Source organism: Acipenser ruthenus, chromosome 25 (assembly GCF_902713425.1).
Source record: "Acipenser ruthenus chromosome 25, fAciRut3.2 maternal haplotype, whole genome shotgun sequence".
In the NCBI taxonomy this organism is placed as follows: domain Eukaryota; kingdom Metazoa; phylum Chordata; class Actinopteri; order Acipenseriformes; family Acipenseridae; genus Acipenser; species Acipenser ruthenus.
The window spans coordinates 8,164,305-8,187,136 of record NC_081213.1 but is presented as its reverse complement, the minus strand read 5'-3'; the positions used below and the strand labels follow the sequence as shown (position 1 = coordinate 8,187,136).

Genomic DNA, 22,832 nt, shown 5'->3' with positions numbered 1-22,832 from the left:
TACCTGATACTGCACGAGGTTAAAGAAATCTCTGCTTCCTGTTTTTAGACTGACTTGCAATTCCTGGGTCATTTTACCTGGAGGGTGAAACTGTCCCCACCCCTTGCACTGTCGTCTTTCCTGTCAATAACCAATCAGCTGCTTCCCCTATTGACTGACATGCTTTCAGCCAGTAACATGTTTTGACCCAGAAGAAATGGCCAAGAATGTAAAGCAGTAACAGACTTCCTGGAAGGCAAGACAAGGAAACTGAGAACTTAATACCAGAGGTCAGTTTTAAAATGAAAATGCATGTTTGCTGAAACGTGTTTCTTTAAAAAATGAACATTTGAGACCTATGTAGCAAATTCATTTACAAAATGGAAAGATGTATGCAATTATTTTGCTACAGTCACATTAGAGGAAAAAAAGCTATCAGGAACTTTAAAGTCCTGTAATTATGATGATGTTTTTAATTATAGAATTTCGGGATGATGTAATAGAAATGAGAATAAAGTTATTGAAACTGTCAGGGACTGTTGATGAATATCAAAAGATGTATTTAATGAAAACAGGAAAAACACAACAAATGCAGCACAGATTGAACCGATTTGATAAATAGGAGCCAGCGTTTTGTTCTTTTCTTGGTCTTTCTGTTCTTCCTTTTCAACTTCTTTGCCTTCTGGCTCCTCTAATTCCTCTTCTGCAGTCAGTATTATATAGAAACTATAAAACTTAAAAACTCTCAGTCAATAATAGGCAAAACACAAATGCAGTGACTGATGTCTGTCTGCTTGGTTTCTTCCAGGTTTTACCTTGCATAGAAATCAAACTCATGAGTGAAATAAAAACAGCACTCAATGAAAGTTTGTGGAGTATTCTGTTCATATAATAAGTACAATGTTTGAACCTAAATACTTCCTTAGATCAAGTGCCCCATCTGCTTCGCAATGCTGCGTATCTTCTTCATTTTCACTGGTCCTGAGGGATACTTCTTTTTAGCAGATCTCATTTTAGAATCTTGTATTCAGACGAGTCACTCTGCTGCAGATGCTGCTGCGCTGCTTAGCAGATGCACCATTCCATGCTAGGAATTCTCCAAATTCAGTGTTTAAATATACTTTCTTTTCCATACAGTGTACTTGTTATATGAACAGAATACTCCATGAACGCTGATAGAGTCGTGTGGTTAGTTCACTCATGAGGATAACTGTAAACAACCCAAATGAGAGAGCGGGAGCGATTCGGCCCTCCCCATTTGTGGAATAGTACTCCATGAACAATCGTGGTGTATCCAAGGATATTTCTGGCAAAGAAAGTATGTTTTCACCTGAATTAGAAGAATGACTGTCCTTAGAGCAAGCTCTGCATCTACTAGGCAACATGCTTAATTTGAAACAGTGCGTTTTGCCCGGGCATCCTGTCGTTGGATTTGAATCAATGCAAGATTCCAAAATGTGCCTCGCTCAGAAAAGACTAGGGCTAATGTGGGTGCTGAGTTTCACCTGTGACATGAGCAGCTATATTCAGTCTTCCTTCTGTTCCGTCTCGCTACTATAGTTCAATGATATGTAGATGACAGTGTGTGTGTGTGTGAATTAGCTGTGCATGACTGTCAGTGTGTGAGTGAGTGAATTCACAGCAGAGGAATGTGGAGCTGGGCAAGGGGATGAAGGCCTCTATTCAGCCCCAGTCTCCCAGTGCGTCTTTGTGCCTGGCAGGCTGCCTCTGCTGTGGGAGAGGCAGCACACTCTGTCCCTGGCGGCTTCTCTGTTGTTGTGGAAGCTCTTGGCAGAGACGGTCCCCACATAAAAGTTTATTATGGTACTAGGAGATGAAAAATCCCTTCAAATCTCATCATTTATACAATAATTTCTACAGAAAATTTAAATCAAAACACTCTTTTATCTAAATGTCATGTCTTAAAAATGTACCCTAATAAATCCTTAAAATAGCACTAACCAAGGACTCTTAGCTTAGCAATATTCTTACAAATCAGGGTTTTTTTATCTTCTGGTTTTTCACATTCATTCTGCCACCACACTGCAAACTTGATTTAAGTAACCAAAATAGGCTTAAAAAAAAAGTCCTTAGAAACAAACAAAAATAGCATTCCCTTATAAAAGCGTACTACGTTACATTTGCACCGCAGTGTGGCAGTTTCCTCATGGTTATACTCGGGTTAACGATATATTTTAGGATAAAACGGCAAAACCCTAAAGCTCTGAACAACAGCAGTGTCGTCGCTCCTGATGCAGCTACCAACGCCAGCAATAAGGCAGGAAACCCTGATCTGCAAGCAAATGAAAACTTGAAGCATATACGGGAGCTGCTGTAAATCCAGGGCGGTACATTAATTAGGTCTAGAAACCAAAATGCTATCCCTCTTCCTCATTATACGATCCGGTACCTTTTTGTTTACAAATGAACCCCTGGTTATTCTATGAACTTACTGTGGTTTGCCGTGTGTTTTTTGTCTCCTTTGCTATGTCTCTCTGTGTTTACAATGCTTACCTATGCTTTATTCATATCACCACGCTTTATTACTCCTCGCTGTGCTTTTATTGTGGTTCACTTCTGTAAGGGCTGTTATATCAAAGTCCGGGAGAGCTGTGAGAATGGTAGTTCAGCTATGCAGAGGGGAACGATGCTATTTAAAAGGCTGGCAAGTGCTTCTTTTAAAAGGTTTAAAGAGCTGTGAAATTGACAAGCCACTGAACCACAGTAAGTAGGTCAGGCAGAGTTGGCTAGCCTGGCACTGAGCCACATGGGTGGAGGATGAGGAGGAGGGGTAGATAGAGTGCCCGGGGCGGTGAGAGCTCCGGGGGGGGGGGGGGGGGGGGGGGGCGGCTGAGACCCAGTCGAAAGGTAGCACAGAGCACTGCTGGACTGCAACTGGGAGCACAGCAATCAGACTGTAAAACTGGATAGCGTATTCTACCTATTGTGACAGTGTCCTCTTCTGCCTGTCTGCTCTCTGCTGTCTCCGTCTAGAGTCGGCCCATAGCTATAAAATTAGACGTTTCAACTGAGATTTCTTTGTCGATGACTCTTGTGTTATAATATATGATATCTATGTATCTGCATGGCTGGCTGGCTGCCTGCCTGTGCCTATCAATTTCAGTCAGTGTCAGTTTTTGTCAAGGAGAGAGTGGAAAGAGGTTTAAATTGTTGCAGGAAGTGAGTGAGTGAGTGAGTGAGTGGAGAGGTGGCCACATGGAATATTAACAGGCTTTCCTCTGGTCTGTGTGTCTCCCTGGAAGATTGCTTTGCGTGTGTATCTGTGTCCGTGGGCGTCCGTGTGTCGGGGTGAGTTTATGTTGGTGTGTGTGTTTATGTGCGTGTGTCCGTGTGTGTGTGTCCTGTTGCGTGACAGTGCCGTGTGCTCGCTGCTGCGTGTGTAATGCTCTCAAGATGGAATATTAATAACTGTGTGGCTGCTCTCTCTCTCTCTCTCTCTCTCTCTCTCTCTCTCTCTCTCTCTCTCTCTCTCTCTCTCTCTCTCTCTCTCTCTCTCGTCTGCTAATGACCCCAGTGTCTCAGCTCCCAGCCTGGCTGACTGATCTCCCCTGACAGGGCAGCTGAGGCGGAAACCTCCCTCCTTACCTTCCACCCTCCCTGGCTGCTCCCTCCCTCCCTGACTGGTCTTTCCCTCCCTCCCTGAAACTTGGTGAAGACATGCTTTGTTTTTCTTAATATATAAAATATATATAAAAAAAGACGAATACTGATATATTAACAAAAATAAATACACACACACACACACACACACACACACACACAAAGAAATGTCAGAGTATTTTGTGACAGTATAAAATCTCAGTTATAATGACTTTCATTTTAATAAGGAGAGTCTCGATAAAGGACAGCGCTTCAGTTTTATAATGAGCTACAGAACCAAGCTAGTGCTATCATTAAATCTTCAGTGAGATGGAGAGAAACTAATGGTGTTTCTCCAGTCTTCTTTCCTGTGGTTTTAAGACACTTTCTACAGCTATGGCTGAAAGTTTAGCATCACCTAGAATTTTAGGATTGAGACATAATTTAGGATTTTATTTAACATCATGTATTCAAAGACACTTCAAAATGATATCGCAAAAGTCTACCAGAAGCCATAATACCAGTACAGTAGTACTTCATGTTAGATTTCGAAATGTCACATTTTTCAATTGTCAGTTTTTTGTTAAGTATATGGAAAACTACAAAGCAGAATGCAATTCAATATGTTAACACAACATTATGTAGCAGGTTTCATTTGACTATTAAATAAGTTAATCCATAGGGTGATGCAAAACCTTTGGCCATAGCTGTACATATGTATCAAATATTCAGCTTGATTCAGCTTGATGAATTCACCAGAACCCTGAGATGGAGGAATTTCAAAATGGGCCAACATTTTCAGTGCTTGGGATTTTTTAAATAAAAATGACAGCAGATTAAAAAAACATGCAGAAAATTCAAAGACAAATATTTGGGGAAGCCATCCTTTGTTGTCACATCTCTAAACATGTTTTTATTTCATACATTGTGCTTGTTATAGCAGCAGAGTAACAGTGCTGTGTTTATTTCACTCATGAGGATAGCTGTGATCATCCCGCTGAAACCCTTTGGGGGGTCGCTGCTTATACAACTGGCCTCATTTGTGCCGGATATGATTTTTTTTGGTAGCGCTTAACATTTTTGGTAGTCTGAATAGGATATTTGTAGCTTTGCACACTAGTCTTTGTTTTTACAGTGCTCTATAAATGTTTCTGGAGTATCCTATAGTGTTTTAGGATGGTGCCATAGTATTTTATATGGACGAACAGCCAAGTAAATGTCTAGTCGGGATGCTACAGCAAGTGCAGTCTCTAGTTTCTTTCCTGGTTCTCTTTAGTCCTGCTGCTCTCTGGCTCTCCTTGTCCAATATTTCTCTCAGTCCAGCAGCAGCTTGTCTTTGCTTCCCCGTTACTTATCCCCATGTCCAGGGTGCGGCCCCCGGGGCATCAGCCACCAATCCCAAGAAGACACGGCTTCCCGCTTTCGATCCCCTGATGGTTGCAACATCTCGTCCCTTGGTTTGTGACAACAATGTTGCAACCAGGTCCCTCTCATGCGGCAAGCCGAACTGGTGGTGATTCACCCGTCTCTGACGTCCCTGAACACCTGCTGCCATTAAACTGTTGAACCTGGGTCACAGAACCTTGCTGAACGCGGTTACAGCAGACCCAGGGTCGTTACACAATGCTAGCTCTAGATTTGTTTGCATGGTTGTGTGCAATATTATCCAAGATTTTTCTTCTAGTTACAAATGCAGCTTCTTTGTTTGGGATTTTATTTATATTTAGAATATCATTGACACCAGGCAAGTGCCATAATAAAAAAATAACAAGCACTTTTTTTTGAGTGGCATAAATACGTATTTAATTATTATGCAATTAACCATTTTCTAAAGTTTAGTTACATGCTAATATAAGTAAAGAGAATAGCCATGCATGTGTGTATCTATCATTAGAATGCCAGTTGAGCTCATATTTCATGTGTATGTTGAGTATGTTTTTTGCGCCAGCTTACTGATATTATTCTATAAGCTATCCACACTACTAAATAATGTGCATTCAAACCACATGCCATTGTTAATCACTTTTTCAATTTGTGATCATTGCGTTAAGTATTAATAGATTTTTTTTTACTGGAGCAGGAAATTAGCAAGTCTCAAAAAACACACTCAGCATACATCTGAAACATGAGCTCAAATGGCTAATGAGATAGATACACACAGACATGGCATATCTATTGAGTGTTTATTAACATGTAACTAAACTTCAGCAAATGTTTAATTGCATATCAATTAAATACGTATTTATGCTACTCAAAATGAATCATTGCCATGTTTGTTTTAACCTATTTAAGAATGTTGTTTGTTCACGCCTCCAGTCTTTGTTTGTGAGCGCTGCAGCAGGGCAGTCCTACAGAGTTTACATATGGCATTCGCATATGGCTTCAGGTGGCTGTTTTAGTTCACGGAGTGACACAGTGACCAGAAAGCTTGTGTGCTGTGCCTGGTAATGTAAACAAACCAGCAGGGCCAGTGCCAAGGGGGTGGGGTGCTTTAGTGGGCCGTACCCCCCCCTCCCCCAGTTTAGAAGGCTTAACTGTGCAAGGAGGTAGTAAAGAGTTTATTTGACTTCGTGAGTCTGTGTTAATATTCTTTGACCAGACTTCAGGAGCTGCTCTTCAGTTCTGGTTGCTTGCCATAGACATATGTATGAGCTTAATCACCCAAAGTGTCTTTCTAGAGCAAGGAGCCAGCACCAGGTGATGCAAAGCTGCTTAGGATCTTGTGTCTTTTAGATTTGCTGACAATGCACTGCTATGCACTAGGTGGTGCTGGCTCTGACTAATGTAAAGACACGGTGGCTGATCTAGCCTGCATTACAGATATCTATGGCAGACAGCTGAAGAGCAGCTCCTGAACTCAGAGTCAGCCATAACTTCAAAAAATTCAAAATCACAATGAAAAAGACCCACTCCAAACATGGCAACCATCTTGTAGGAAAATGTGAGCTTTATATATTTTTGAACATATTGCCGTATCAAAAATGTATCACACATCATGGTCATAAATCAACTAGGCAGTACATTTCTCAACATTTACTCAGGAGTGTTCACCTGGAGAAAGAGAATTTCTCCTGCAGTGTAAGGATCACAGTGTACCCAGATCACGCTCCCCCCCCCTGCAACAATGCTGGTTTCCTGCTCCCACGATATTTCAATCAGAGCACCAGCCTTGTTGCAGGAGGGAGCGTGATCTGGATACACTACGACGTTTAGAGACAAATGGAAAAGTTGAAAAAAAGTCTCCCCGTAGCTGATTTACCTTTGATGTGTGAACAGAAATATCGAAACAGTCATGATCATGTTGAATAATTGCAATTACAAGACATGCCTTATAAAGTAGCCTAGTCATGACTCCAATTTGCCCCATTACAGTAGCATTTTCGTACTCATTGTACAGCAGAACACAAATCGCACACTCTCATAACTACAGCTCCCGACAATAGCGCTATAAATGGGGAGCACTGTATTTAGTTCTGCTACAGCTTCGGTCTCAGAATTGAATGGACTTGGGTGCTGCTGTGCCTTTAAGATCCGAGCTGGCATCCATGTTTTGTGCTTCAGAAACACAATGGACTGGTTTCAGGTGACTTCTTCATTGGTAACCTAAATCCCAGAGACTGGGTTACTGAATTATGTGGCATCTTTCAAAGCAGCTGGGAGGGTTTTCTGGTTTCAAATCATTTTAAAACAGGGACAGAGCTGAAACAAATATTCAAGCAAACACTGCTTGCAATGTATATTACAGAATTTGGAAAGGACTGAATCAAAAAGTTATGCAAAGGACAATAATAACAATGTGTTCCTTCTTTAGAGGTTACCAGATTTATTAAACTTCTGAGGTATTCCTTTACGGTAACATATTAAAAATGAACAGGCATTTTGAAATAGTATTGATTTATGAAAACCCTATTGGTCCCAGCATTAAAAATTAACCTCTGAAATACTGATAACTGTTGCTAATTTGTGGGATATTTGTCATCTGTTTTTCCCCACTCAGACCCCTTGCTTTCTAGAAATCTTGATATCCCTTAATATATGATCTATTTTAATAATCTAAACAGTGGTGGTTCTAAACAACGTCACTCTTTAAATGTAGATTCATCCAGAAGGGGTTTTCCCATCATAGTAATATACAGACTCTCTTTGACTTATTGTATATGTTGTTGCTGGATATTTGAGCCCTTCTTTCTCCTGGTAAAGTCATTTTTTTTTTTTTTTAATATGAAAGAAACGGAAAGACATGAATATATTAGCTTCTAATTATTGAATCCCCTTGTCCTGCCTCCCCTCCCCTCCGCCTGCATTATTAATTCATGAGGTCTCTCTCTTGCTCTGATTTGAAGTCTTACAGAAGCGGCAGGCTTCAAACGTCTGCCAATGGAGCTGCTATTAATATTTAATAACCTCCCGGTTGCGAGCTGAAAGCGAATCGTCCCGGCAGTGCTTGTAAGGTCTCTCTGCTCTCTCTCTCTCTCGTACCAGCAGTCTTAACTCAAACTGACTTAATTAGGCTTTCTGAGTGGATTCTCAATCGATGAATCTGTGAAACTGTCTGCGTCCGTCTCTAACTTGCCTAGATCATCTTGCCTGTGGAGAAAACCTTGTATAGACATTCAGAAAAATTTGAGGGCTCATATTTATTGCCCATTTTACTCCACTCACTCATTAAATACTCTGTGCTTTCTTTGATAACTGTCTTGGTAGAAGCTTTTTTGCACAAGACTTTTATCTTTAGCGAGTAACCTTGGTAAATAATAATAACATAAGAACATAAGAAAAGTCTGAACCATCAAGGCACGTCCCTCGAATGCCAGTTCCCCATGAAGGGAACTAATTTAACAGGACAGAATCTTATGGTTTCTTTTTAATGTTCCCAGTGTTTTAGATACTTCTCCTGCTAGACTATTCTGTGCAGTTATAAAAAAGTGCTTCAGAACTTCCACGTATTCCCTCTTGTCCTAACCTCTGTGTTATTTTTTTTAGTAGTGGCCTGGGTTATTTATACCATTTAGGGTTTCATAATCTTCAATTAAACCTACTCTTTCCCGTCTGTTTTTCTCTGCTGAAGAGATTTAGTTATTTTAGTCAGAGCTTGTGCCATTTAGTCTTGATCTGCCCCTTCTCAAGTGCAATAATGTCTCTTTTGTAGTGAGGTGAGTAGACACAGTATTCTAAGTGGGGTCTAACTAGAGCATTATATAATCTTAGAATAACTTACCAGGACTTGCATTCCACTGAATGTAAGCAGGTAAGAAATTCAATATTCTGTAAAATTAAGACAAAAGCCAGCCCTGCAGGTGTCTGCTTTGGGCTCAATGTGCGCCTAGCTGAGTTTGCCTCCTTAGCCTGCTGGAGCTCCAGAGTAAATGCTCCCAGTGGAACCAGCGCTCCCCTGACTGTGAGACTCACCCTGCACACCACGCGGCCGTGCCTTTACCAGGGGAGACCCTCTGGGACCCCTGCGCTCCCCTGACTGTGTGACTCACCCTGCACACCACACGGCTGTGCCTTTACCAGGGGAGACCCTCTGGGACCCCTGCGCTCCCCTGACTGTGTGACTCACCCTGCACACCACACAGCCGTGCCTTTACCAGGGGAGACCCTCTGGGACCCCTGCACTCCCCTGACTGTGGCTCACCTTGCACACCACACGGCCGTGCCTTTACCAGGGGAGACCCTCTGGGACCCCTGCACTCCCCTGACTGTGGCTCACCCTGCACACCACATGGCCATGCCTTTACCAGGGGAGACCCTCTGGGACCCCTGCGCTCCCCTGACTGTGTGACTCACCTTGCACACCACACGGCCGTGCCTTTACCAGGGGAGACACTCTGGGGGACTCCCTATATGCCCTTTATTTCCATCTAGTTTTAACTATATACAGCCAAACCTGCTTAATATCACCCTTCACTTACGATCACCACATTGAAATGTCCCGGTCTGAATATAATGTGAGTCAATGGGGTCAAGCTCCTGATGATATCACTCATGCAACTGATTTCCACCAATCTTAATATGACTTAAGAGTGTAGAAGGGTTACAAGAGATTAGAAGGGATAGAAGTAAGCTGCTGTTCAGTTTTGAAATGTTCCGTAACACAATGTAGCACACAGAACACTTCAATGGACATGTTGAATTGAAATCAGTGAACACTTCTTGTCTAATAGTTCTTTCATGTTCTAATAATTATTTTGTCAGGTTGTTGGTGAGCTCCTGATAAAATGGACTGCTTATTTTCCAGTTTTTGCTCAGTCCAGTGATATTTACAGGGTTGGACTGTGTTAATAAATGGAATCCCCAGCACACTGAAGACACTGTACAATTACAGTACCTCTCATCTTCAGCACTGAAAGGGTTACAGTATTACGAGCCCTCTCTTGGGGTTCCTTTGGTGTTTTTGGTGCTCTGTGCACTGAAGAGTTAACAGGAGATGGCTCTTATTAAAGCATATTGACTCCCGCCAGCCCCACCCCCTCAACTAAACCCCAAATGACACCCTGCATACCTGGATTTCAGTCAGCTAAACCATAATTAGTGCCCAGAAGCTGAAACTGTAATTACAGGAGTGTATCATTAGCGCGGGGGCTGGGAGCTGCATTCTGGGAAGTTTCGCATTCATTTCACCTGGGTTAAAGCTAGCAGGTTTCACAATCAGGTCCTGTTGTTGTATAATAATACTCATATGAGTTTACTGTGCATTTCTTATGCATCTGTATGATTTGCACCCTACGGGTACCGAATAACCATGTATTTGATATAATGCTAATGATATATTGTAGACCCTGATATTTATGTAATACAGCCATTTGAAATTTCTTTGTGTTTTAAATTAATATCTGTCCTGTTTAATTATTCTTTTAATTAACTATGTATTATAAAAAATATAATACAGGGTGCTGTGTAAGATACAAGCTGATTTTCACCCACTCAGGGTCAGCGTGGCTACTAAGCCCACTTGTGGCAAAGCCATTCCTGGGTACCCTCTCTGACCTCTTGTGGGGCTGATATCAACTTGTATCGTACAGCACCCTGTACAATATTCTAAATACAGCACAGTCTGAATGTGCAAACAGTGTTAAATGCTTTATCTTTTAAACTTTGTATTATTTCAAAAGCACACTTTGGTCTGTGGTAGAGAGAGAAGTGACAGTTTCATATGCAGTGGAGGTGCAATACATTTCTACCTTTTAAAAGGGCACAGGAGCCAATGAGAAAGTCACAGTAAAGTATGTGCATGGTCCATATTTTTTGTTATATACTTTAAGTCAATTGTACGTACAACAAATGGTCAAATACATATATTTCTACATATATTATAAATATACTGGTTATGTAACTGGGTTTTATACTAATGCTTATAAAATGTAATGTTATCATGAGTACATGCCTTATTAGTGTTAGGTAGATGCATGTAGAGAACCACATCTATAGAGAACTCAGTACAAAATAAATTCAGCGACAAACATTTCGACTAGAAATCTTTTTCACTGTCTTTAATGTTGAGTTTTGATTCATTTATTTTAGTACTTATACAGTATATAAAAATAAAACCATTAGAAAACGTTTAATGAGCACTAAAATACAGAAGAAAGTGTAGTCCGTTTAAACATTAAATGTATGTATTCCCTGTTATTCAGTCAGCTTTCTACAGTGTTGTTTTGTTTTGTTTTACCTACTCGCTGCAATTGAAATTCCAGTAAAACCTGTTTGGATGCGATTGTGCCCAGGCCCAGCTCTGCTCTCCACCCCCTGTCTGGCTCCACTGTGGGCAGGCTGTTGTGTAACTGAGCTCCAGGTTTTAATTGCTCTGCTTGGTTTTGCGGTTCTCCACAGGGAAAAGCTTGTCTGGGACCCTGGGAAATTGTCCTGCTTAGCTGGTTAAGTTCGTATTGTGAAAGGCTGCTTCGAACAGCAAAAGCCCTCCTCTCGCTTTCTCTGATTGGCAACACAACATCATAACACGTTCCCAGTGGCTTAACTTACCTTTCCGACTGTGAGGTAGCTATTTTTTATATGTTCACTACAGTTTTTTTTTTTTTTAAATCGATCTTTGTAAATGTATTCAACCAGTTGAATAGAAACTCCAGCAGAAATTGTGTGAAGTGCTGTCAGATGTATCTGAGAGTGTCCGCAGAGCCAGTTTCCCAGTGCACCCTGGCTCTCTTTCCCTCACGTTTATCCCTCTGTGTGGTGAGGAGAGAAGGGAGCAGGGCATCTGTCTCCATGGCAACTAGAGAGAGGGAGGGAGCGAGAGGGGCGGGGGGCGGGTGGAAGTGGAACGACAGTGTTGACTCGTCATTCCTGTCTAAATTTGAGCACTTCCGAAAAAAAACAATTTCAGTTACTTGTGTCATAATTCCCCACTAGCTAGGAGGTAGCAAAACCAATCGAACGGATCCCCTCCTGTGTGGTAGGTCACACGACCTAATTGCAGCTAGACCAGTGGAGAACATGTCAGTTTCAATGTCACTTGGCTGGTCTGGACTACACGTGTACAACACTTGTCTGTATATGGAAAAGATTAATTATTGAATACATACAAAACACTGTACACAGATGACATCTGTATTTGACAACGCTGAAACGTTTAGGAAACATTTTAAACAGTTCCACGTGGAAAACGTTTAACACATAAACTTGTATTTTAAGGAGTCTTTCAGTTTTTGTCATTCCAGCTCAAAAACTGCAAAATAATGAATTCATAACCTGGCACCAGCATTGAAGTATTCTTTTTTTATATTGGAATTCTGCTCAATAGCCATTTTTAATTTGCCCATTTTCTTGTAATGGGTTATAATGTACGGTTTATATTGTGGTTTTGTGCCATTTAGTAGCATGAGTACATATTGCTGGGCGTTCCCTCTCTTTTACCACAGTACAAATACAGTTTCCACCCTCCCTATCTTCCTATCCTTTTACTCTCTTTACCCATTCCCACTCTCCCTCCATTCTCTTCTCTCACTTCTCTTTACCCCCCCCCTCTCTCTCTCTCTCTCTCTCTCTCTCTCTCTCTCTCAGCTCCAGTCTAGTCAGGTGTCTCTGTAATGTAACTCCGCTCTCACCGCTCTCTGTCGCTCTCTCTCTCTCTCTCGCTCTCTTCCTCTATTTCAGCGGGAGTCAGGCTGGCTGCCATGGCAACGGGAACCCTCCTTCTCCAGCAGGTCTCCTTGGCAACCAGCTGTGTGGCATCCTGGTAACCAGGGGTGCCCAGCATGCCAACCTGTCTGCGTGTGACAAGCAGAATAAGGCCAGCTAGTGTAATTCCACTCTGATGGCATAAAATAAGCCATTAAAGGCATAAGTATGTACCTTAGCCCCAATTGCTATCCTGCATGGAAAATAGTTCATATTGGCACACAATGGCTGCTGTTTTAAAACTGTTTTTTTTTCTTCTTTTTTTTGTGATTTTACATTTAGATACTCATTATATATTGCTGTTTCAGAATAACTCAAGTGAATGGAACATTTATCTACTTAATAGTTGATTTGATCAACCAAAAAACATTTGACTCAGACAGGCACAGACACTTACAAGCATGCTTACAGAGGGTAACCACAGTCAATGTGCGCACTCATTTTGGAGTGAACGTATATATTTCAGTTTTAAACAGTGCATCACATATTTATCCTCCACAACAATTACACTTTCAGTAGTGCTGAATTTAGGAATCATAATACATTCAATTACAAATGTTTCGACAAGTCTTTTGTTCATTTGAAGACATTGAAAAACACTTTTGTTTATTTTTTTTTTCAGTATTTCTAGTGTCATATATTTTCTGTTCATAACAATACTATGCTATACTATACTTTACTGTGCTTTTACCATAGTATACAGCTGTAAAGTTTGTAGCTGCTTATTTAGATTTTCCAACAAAATATCCAGTACAAAGTTCTATTAACAATACATTTATTTAAATGTTTTATACATTAAATTTGATATATAGTAAATATATACACATTATATTTCTTTTTTTCGGTTTTTATTAATTTCATTTTTCGGTGTTATTTTTAGCTTTTTTTTTTTTTTCCTGGCTTTTGCTTTTTATATACTGTATGAAATTATTGTTTTCAGTTTCAATATGTGTAGTAACTCGACAGTGCTTGCACACTTAAGTTGTACCTTCTTTCCTTTGCTCCCTCCTCTCACCCTCTCTTCCCCCTCTCCCTCCCTCTCTCATCTATCTCTCAATCTCTCCCCCTCTCCCTCCTCTCCCCCCTCCTCTCTCCTGCTCTAACCCCTCTCCCTCCCTCTCTCATCTAACTCTGAATCTCTCCCCCTCTCCCTCCTCTCTCCCTCCTCTCCCCCGCTCTAACCCCTCTCCCTCTCTCTCTCATCTAACTCTTAATCTCTCCCCCTCCTCTCCCCCTCTCTTCCCCCTCTCCCTCCCTCTCTCTCATCTATCTCTCAATCTCTCTCTCTCCCCCTCTCTTCCCCCTCTCCCTCCCTCTATCTCATCTAACTCTCAATCTCTCTCCCTCTCCCCCTCTCCCTCCTTCATCCCTCTTCACACTCTGTCTCTCTCCAGTGTCCTGGCTGGCCTGTTTTTCCGATCCCCTGCCCGCCTCACCTGTTCTCTGTACTATTTCGGAGCTGGCTGGTCGAGGCTTCAATTAGCGCCCTGTCAGCCTGGCACCCGTTAGCAGGGCAGCAAGCCGAGCTCAGAGCCCAGCCCTGAGCCCTGTGCCCTGAATACTGCAGAGCTTCAGCCAGGGCACATTCTTAAGCTGTGGGAACATGAAACCACTTTGTGGCTTGGAACAGCTCTCCTGTTACTGTCATTTCTGCTCTCAGGGGTATGGACATGTTTAAACAAGTCACAAGCATATTGTAAGTCTGAACTAGCCTGAGCAAGGTGGAATTTCTGTAATGAGGATAAAAATGACCACTAGGGGTGCACTAAGGGTGTCTTTTAGAAGTGTGCATGGGTAATGGGTAGATGCTTGTTCATGAAGGACACCATATAGAAAATTGGTATGATATGGTAACATCATGGGATAGTAAAGCATTAAACTACAGATTCACAGAGTATTCCTTTAACCGGGCTGTCGGAAAGCTCACAGTATTACTGGAAGAACAGAAGAGCTTCAAAGTTTTTTTTCTTGTTTTAGAAGAGTGAGATCTATCGGGAACACCGTTTTTGACTCCCTATCACTCTCTCCTTTCTTTCGCTCTTCTCCCCTCTAATTCTCCCCTCCCTTTCCCACACTCCCCATTCCTCTCCCCCTCTACCATCACTTTCTCCCCTTCTCTCACTTATTCCATCCCCCACTCTCTTTCTAACCCTCACTATGTCTCCCCATTTGTCTTTTCATCTCCCCTTCTCCCTCCTCCCCACAACCTCTCCCTTTTCCTTTCCCCTCCCTCTCCCTCTCTTCCTCCTACCCCCCCTCTTCCCTCCTCTCTCAGTGTGATTTCACTCTCTTACGCCTACGCCCCCCCCCCCCCCCACACACACAGACAGACTATTCAGATGAAGTGCTGTCGCTCCTTGATGAAGCGGCTGTGATGCCAGCCAGTCAGTCTGTCAGGCTGTCCCCCTGCCCTCTCTCTCTGGCACAGACAGCTCCGATAGGGCAGGACACCTGCAGATGCTGCACAGGTGGGGTATGAAGGCAGGCTGGCACCTTCTCCCGTACCCACATAAACACAGACTAGCTTGCCAGGTTCCTGCCGTCACATGCAAATCTACTTATTAATACTGGCGGGATGCATATTATGAGTCTAAGTACACATTTCTGCTGTTGACAGTTGTATTATGCCATTCAAACTTAGTACTGTAACAGCCATGTTGCTTAGCAACCGGTTTAGTTTAGGCCTTCAGAAACTGACACGTGAATATTCGTCTTGCACATCGCTTACTGTCTCAGTTAATAAAATTGGAAGCAGAAATCAGACTCCACTCCCTCTAGAAAGTCTTAAACGTAAGATCCCGGTTGGCTTGTCAGAAATATGATGTGTCTGAGAGATACGTGCACTCACGTTTACTATGAATACTGAAAGACAGACTTGTCTGTAAATCACAGTGGCCGTCATAACTGTGCAGTGCATAGTAATCCATCGTAGATGTGAGCTTGTCTCGCACACTGAATGCATGCCTGCCACAGAGCTCCCCTGTGTCCTAAACCCTGCTATTTGCAGACAGGGATTGCAGTAACCACATGACTTTTGCAGAAATTAAAGGTTTGCAGCACAAGGGGGGTAGAGTAGAGTTTTGAGCAAAATACATGAGAAAATCTGTCCCGGGAGTTGCCTGGGAGAAGTGTCTAAAAAAACGGGAGAGTCCCGGTAAATAAGGGACTGCTGACAGGTCTGATAATGCAAAACTGAGGTTTGGAAGGTGGGCAGAAATGATTGCTATTTTGTAAGTGTGGTCGTCAGTGTTACCGTTTTCTTGGTTATAAGAGTCTGTTTGTCTGTTCATAATTCGATCTCAATTTCGTTTTCAAAATAGCTCAAAATGCTGTCGGTTTTGAAATGCATTTCTGGGGTGGAGCAATTGCTTATGGTTTGCTCATTAAAAAGTGTATTGATAAATTATGGACAGACAAGAAGTGATGTGCCACCAAGTTTAACCCAAATATGCTCCATTTGATGACAGTTTATTTAAATTTGACACAGCATTCATAACACTGTATAACTATGTGCATAATCACTCGACATAACGTACATATAAGCTTTCATAACACATCATAACTTGGGCTGCAAAAATGATATTGTTTAATAGATCTCAACAATTACAGTAAAAATGTTAATGGCTACGAGCCACAGACATGCACCTGGAATGTATACCTGTGTGCCTGTATGCAATATATGTACAGTATGTATGTATGTATGTGATTGTTAATTACAGTTCTATATCAACTGATATGCTTATCTGTTACTTCATTTTTGCCTTGATTGAATAGTTACTTCATATGAACTCAGCATGAATGAAAGAACTTAGCAGGAAACCAAGTGTCAGTTCACTTGTAATTGCATCATTCCAGATGAACCTGTTGTAAGAGCTGAAGGGCACGGCACCTTTAAATCCCCTTGTGGAGCGAGAGACGAGTCAGTAACTCTTGAAAGGGGAGACACTTTCCAGGCTGCTTGCCCCCCCTCCTTATCTTGTCAGCTAATCCCTGCTCTCTTCGCACTTCATTGCTTTTGAAGTCTCTGCCAGCCTGGCACGGTGCCAGCCTGCTTCTAGAATCGATGAGCACAGAAATCAATCTGCAGCTGACTGATTAAGCTGTGTTTAGGACTAATTGCACCTCTGTGTGAGCGTGGGGGAGATTTCATCATGTCTGCTCCACTTCCACCTCCTCTCAGCACACCTACCCTGCCTAGCACTGTTAACCCCCTGAGGTTCATCTTCTGTAGAATAAACTTGGGCTGCAATCAGCCCTATGGAAAAGATGGAAATGACGTCACATTAAAATGAGCTATACTATTTGGTTGTTGTGATTTAACTATATGTTATAAAATACAGTATAGGTAAGCTGATTTTCATCCACTCAGTGTCAGAGTGGCAAGTAAGCTTATATCATATCTTACAAAACCGCATTACGATATGCCCTATGTATCCGTAATATATTGAAAAATATACTCACTGGGGACTTTATTAGGACACTGATGGTCCATTTGCATTGGGCCCTCTCCCCAGTTAATGGATTCAAACTGGGCCTGTGATTCGCCTAGAAGGCAGTGGAGTGTTCCTGTTGCTGATCCCCTCCTAATGCTGTATGTATAGGAAAGCTCAAGCGGTCTTCCTGAAATCCTTAACAGAATCTTTTCTCATTCCCTGCAGAACTCCATCCGTCACAACCTGTCCCTGCACACACGATTCATCCGCGTGCAGAACGAGGGCACGGGGAAAAGCTCCTGGTGGATGCTGAACCCGGACGGGGGCAAGTCGGGCAAAGCCCCCCGCCGGAGGGCAGTCTCCATGGACAACAACAGCAAGTTCCTGAAGAGCAAGGGGAGAGCCAGCAAGAAGAAAGCAGCTGCTGTGGCAGCCTCAGCGCAGGAAGGACCAGAGGAGAGCCCAGGGAGAGGGGCAGGGGGAGCATGGAGCCCTGCAGGGGGAGGGGGAGTCGTAGCAGGGGGGGTGGGGGAGGAATTTGATGCCTGGACCGACATCCGCTCACGGGCCAGCTCCTCCGCATCCACACTAAGCAGCCGTCTCTCCCCGATCCTGGCTGCAGACGATGATCTGGAACCAGAGGATGGTCCTTCATGCTCTGCCTCCCCACGGATGTACCCCAGCCCTTGCAGCACCCTGTCACCAAACGTGGGCACGGGGGGCCGCTGTCCTGTAGAGCTCCCCCAGCTAGCAGACCTGACAGGGGCCATCAACCTCAATGAGAACCTCAACGGGCTTCTGGAGCACCGCCAGGACAGCTACGCTCCTTCTCACCAGCAGATGAAGCAAAGAGCTTCTGGATTCCCCTTCCACGGGTCCAAGTGCGCAGGGACTCCTTCCAGTGCTGGAACCTACTGCGGCACCATCTACAGCCAGTCATCCATGGGCATGCTGCGCCATTCGCCCATGCAAACCATCCAGGAGAACAAGCCCACCACCTTCCAGGCGGCCGTTGGGAGCCACTACCCCAGCAGCACCTCCTTACAAGATCTGCTCACTTCCACCCAACAGTACCGAGCAAAGGCACTTATGCTAAGCCATGAGGTTAATTCTTTGATGCCCAACCCTGCAGTGGGGGTGACCTCCCATGCCCACTCCCACTCCCACTCTCACTCCCACTCTCACAGACCTACGCTCTGCAGCAGCAGCAGTGGCAGCATCTCAAGAGGACTGTCGAATGGTGGTGGGCTGATGCAAGCTTACAATAACACAAACAACAGCCTCAAAGTTGGTGGCATGTACCCTTCATCCAATCACAGCCATCTCCCCACCTCCACCGCCTTGCCACCCAATCCGGCTGGGCTGCTGGGTGCCCCACTGGACACGTGTCACCTAGCTACCGCCCCCCACCAAAGGCCACACCCTGGCCAGCCTTACCCCATCCACAGCCATCACCAAGGCATGGTGGACTCCATCCATGGCCCCTACCACCCTCACCCCCACCCCCAAGGGAACTACCATTACCACAGCCATCTCCACCACCACTACCCCCCCGAGCGGCTGCCAGCAGACCTGGACCTGGACATGTTCCACGGCAGCCTGGACTGCGATGTGGAGTCCATCATCCTCAATGATTTCATGGACTCCTCAGAGGAGATTGACTTCAATTTTGACTGCACTCTGTCACAGGGCAACATGGGCATGGCTATGGGCATGGGCAACTTGCCTGGGACGCCCCAGACCCACAATAACCAGAGCTGGGTGCCAGGTTAGGAGGGAATGGGAGGGGATGAGGCATAGCCCCCTATCTCATCCCCATGGACTGATCTGAGACTGATGTATAAGTCTTCTGTGCTTCTTAACCAAGGCTTTCAAAACCACATTCACACAAGTCTCTTAGTGCTATACTCTGGTGAAGACATAATGTATCCTACTCAACTGTAAAGTTGATGACTCAGTTCCTTAACCCTACACATTTAAGGATTGGCAGCAAGTTTAAGTTTCAGGTGAGGTACTATTAACTAAAACAAAGGAAGCTATCAAGGAAATGTATCCTGCCACGACACTATATGCTCACTTCCTTCCTGTGTCACAGATTATAGGATCCCTCATGAGCATTTCACTGCCTTTGTGTGGTTAGGGTGCCTTTAACTGTAACCCAGGAAGGAAGTGAATTCTAGTGTTGTGGTAAGATAACTGGGCTTCATCTTAAAAAAGTGAAACAAAACGCAGAACTATACAAGGTTGTGAGAATGTGCTGACGCTAACAGAAGAAAATGCTTTTCAAAGCCTTGGTTCCTCCACTTTAACAAGGTTCAGACTTGATGGGTTCCTCTCAACACTGTACAAGATAAGAATGAGTAAGTCTTAGACTGACTTTGAGAGATTAGAAAAAATGGTTTGTCATTATTTAACCGTTTAACTATAACTCTCATATTTCATTGGTACATCTCTACTCACGATTGCAAACCACAGGTCCCTTGAATTAACATCTAGACAGCAGGAAGTGCTTCACATCAACCAGGTCCATTGGGTGTCAATAGATTAAAAAACATTGACAACAAATTAAGCAAGCTCTAGCCAAACTACAACAAGTAGACTTCTAACAAATGTACTGGTACTATCTTCTCAAAACAAAAAAACATTAATGTTAATGCCTGTTCCATCGCCCATTGCCTGCTGGGTAATTGAAGACTATTGGGCACTTAACAAAAAGACAAGGCCAGTTCTCAACAGATAATGACTGCTGTGGAGGATATTAATGGTATCATAAAACAAATAAACGGTTTTGTGTATGAGGAACTTTTGAAAATATGTTTTATAATTTGGACTGGAAATTTAGGCTGCTTGGAATTTGCGTCACGGTTTAAAATTAGTTTCAAGATGAACTTTTAGACATCATCTGTCATAGCATAAAGACTGCTCATAACCTCATAACCTGATGAAACATACACCATTATAATACTCCAAATTGTTCAACAGAAAAATACATTTAAATGCTGAATATCTTAGACTACTGAATTCTTATCTTCTACTTTGATAACTGTTGTTCTGTGTTCTTTTGCAGATACGCCCCTGTATACATGTCCTGTTTGTTAGTCAACACTTGAGTCAGTGAAATACCTTAAGGGGCCGTCCAGAATTATCGTAATTTTGTAAAAGCGTACAAAGAGTGTGCAGGGGGAGGTGGGTGTTCCAAAAATCATGACGTTTTAATATAGTTTGAAATATTCACATGCCTTCTTTAAAAAGACGCAAGAGATGTGATGTGATGAAATGTGATGTGATGAAATGTGTTTATCAATATCAGGTTTATCATAGGTGATTTCAAATACAGAAAGACAGCACCACACGTTTAAATTAAAATTAAAAGGTGAAATATTTTAATTTGTATTTGTTAGTGTATTCCCCCAGTATGCAAATACGTGCACAATTAATTCAGATACATACCTAATATGTCTAAAATCTGGGTGTACAAACAACAGCACAACTTTGTCAAAACGTCAATGGAATCTTATACAGTACACTGTACCATACAAACAAGCTTCTGTAAACTGAAAATAAAAATACTAGTGAACACACACAGGTGTGAAAGGACTTGCTCATCATGAAAGTAATAAAATATAAGCTGCATCACTCAGTAGATGGAAGATTATGAAAAATATGTCGAAAAAGAGCATGCTGTGTACACTTGCTGTAATTGATGGTCATTTTGGACGACCCCTAAGAGGAAATCCCTTTTGGATCCAAGTGTAACTGCCCTTCTCCTACCATTGCATTGCCATTGTAGGGCCACTGCTTGTCATTTCAGATCATTTAGGGTTAACGCTGGAAATATTCCATTGGGATCCCATTCTAGTCCCAGTATATTTTCATTAACAGACCGCAACATTACCAGCAGCTTCACAACGGGCAGTACAGTGGTCCTGACAGCACGCTGTCTGTCTGCTACTCACATTGCACCAGGGTATTGTTTCTGGTCTAGTTTCCTTTTTCTAAATTGGGTTAATTGTGAATTCCCTTTTATGTAAAGGAGACCTATACAGGGGTTTATACAGTCCTAGGCTTCAATATTAATATGTATTTATTTATATATGTAGAATTTTATCTGCAGTATATATAAATCTATACATACACTCCCACTTAAAGCTCTTTAATTACTTGTAAATGTACAGTATAAGAAATGAACTGTGGTATGGATCCTTTCCTACGCCAGTGCTATTCCACAAACATAACGCCCATTTCTAAATAATACAATACAATTGTAGATGTATTAAAAACAAGGTATAACTGCTTGTTCCAAGGGTTGGGAAACTGACATGCTTCAACGTGTACAATATTTACTGGCCTCCCCCCCAAATCCCTTCCCCATTCACTATCCATACTATCTTTTAACTCCTGTGCCAACCATTGTAGAGTACATCTCTAATTTGGGCTCAAGAAAGGCACAACGGCAGCATGTGAGTGTAAGAGCGTGACAGCCTCCCTCTGCTCTGTGCTGGTGGAGCAGAGAGAGAAAGGGAGGCTCTTATACTCTCTGAACAGCCTCCCTCTGTTCTGTGCTGGTGGAGCAGAGAGAGAAAGGGAGGCTCTTATACTCTCTGCTCTGTGCTGGTGGAGCAGAGAGAGAGAAAGGGATGCTCTTATACTCTCTGAACAGCCTCCCTCGACTCTGTGCTGGTGGAGCAGAGAGAGAGAAAGGGAGGCTCTTATACTCTCTGAACAGCCTCCCTCGGCTCTGTGCTGGTGGAGCAGAGAGAGAGAAAGGGAGGCTCTTATACTCTCTGAACAGCCTCCCTCGGCTCTGTGCTGGTGGAGCAGAGAGAGAGAAAGGGAGGCTCTTATACTCTCTGATAGCCTCCCTCGACTCTGTGCTGGTGGAGCAGAGAAAGAGAAAGAGAAACTTTTACACGTAGTGTGATTGATACCTTCACTTTTAAACAATGATTATGGTGATAGTGAAAAGGGTGCTAAAGCTAACTAAGGATAGGGAAAGGGATTTTAAACTTTACTTATTGATGGAGCATATAGTGTATTTTAAAAATATGATCTATATGTTTAATAAAAAGATGGGCCTCTAACTTACTCAATAAGCAGAACTGTACCCCCCTCTTCTCCTTTCAACACTAACTAAATAGCATATCCTGTATTTATTACTGGGTCAAACTTTTTGTTTTGTTCTTTCTTGTTTTATTTTGTACAAAATCTATAATATGGAGAATATGTATAATAGTTTAAAAAAAGAATAAAATTCATGTTTGTCATGTTTTTTTTTAAGAGAATGTATTTAATCATATGGTGACTGTTAAATAAACAAAACAAAAGACTCCTGGAGCGTGCTCACAGTGACAGAGTGTTTTTTTTTTTTTTTATCCCAGGCCACTGGTTATAGTGGAAACCTTTTTACTGAGTACAGTGCAACCTGCTTCATAGCACTCCTGTTAAACCCACAGTTTTATTATCATTGAAACATCCCATCAGGAATATATAACGCCTGCTTTGAGATCACCAGCTGCCAGTTCAGTTGGCTCTGCTGTATTGCGGGGAAGAAAAACAGTCCTTGACGTTTCTGACTCCCTAACCTGGTAATGCAACGCTTCTTGTGGAACCCCTATTGAAGACTGACAACTTGGCGCTCCCCTGACTGCATGACTCACCCTGCACACCACGCAGCCATGTCTTTAC

General features: G+C 42.7%; 1 protein-coding gene across 1 annotated transcript in view; it reads left to right on the top strand.

Annotated features, from left to right (window-relative positions):
* The window catches only part of LOC131701545 (forkhead box protein O6-like), a 46,436-nt gene extending 23,951 nt beyond the window's left edge, over positions 1 to 22,485 (top strand). Inside the window, exon 2 of the mRNA XM_059000175.1 lies at positions 17,373 to 22,485. Within this exon, the coding sequence (XP_058856158.1) occupies positions 17,373 to 18,920 (1,548 nt within the window). The 3' untranslated portion in view covers positions 18,921 to 22,485. The remainder of the gene's footprint in view (positions 1 to 17,372) is intronic.
* The last annotated feature ends 347 nt before the right edge of the window (positions 22,486 to 22,832 follow it).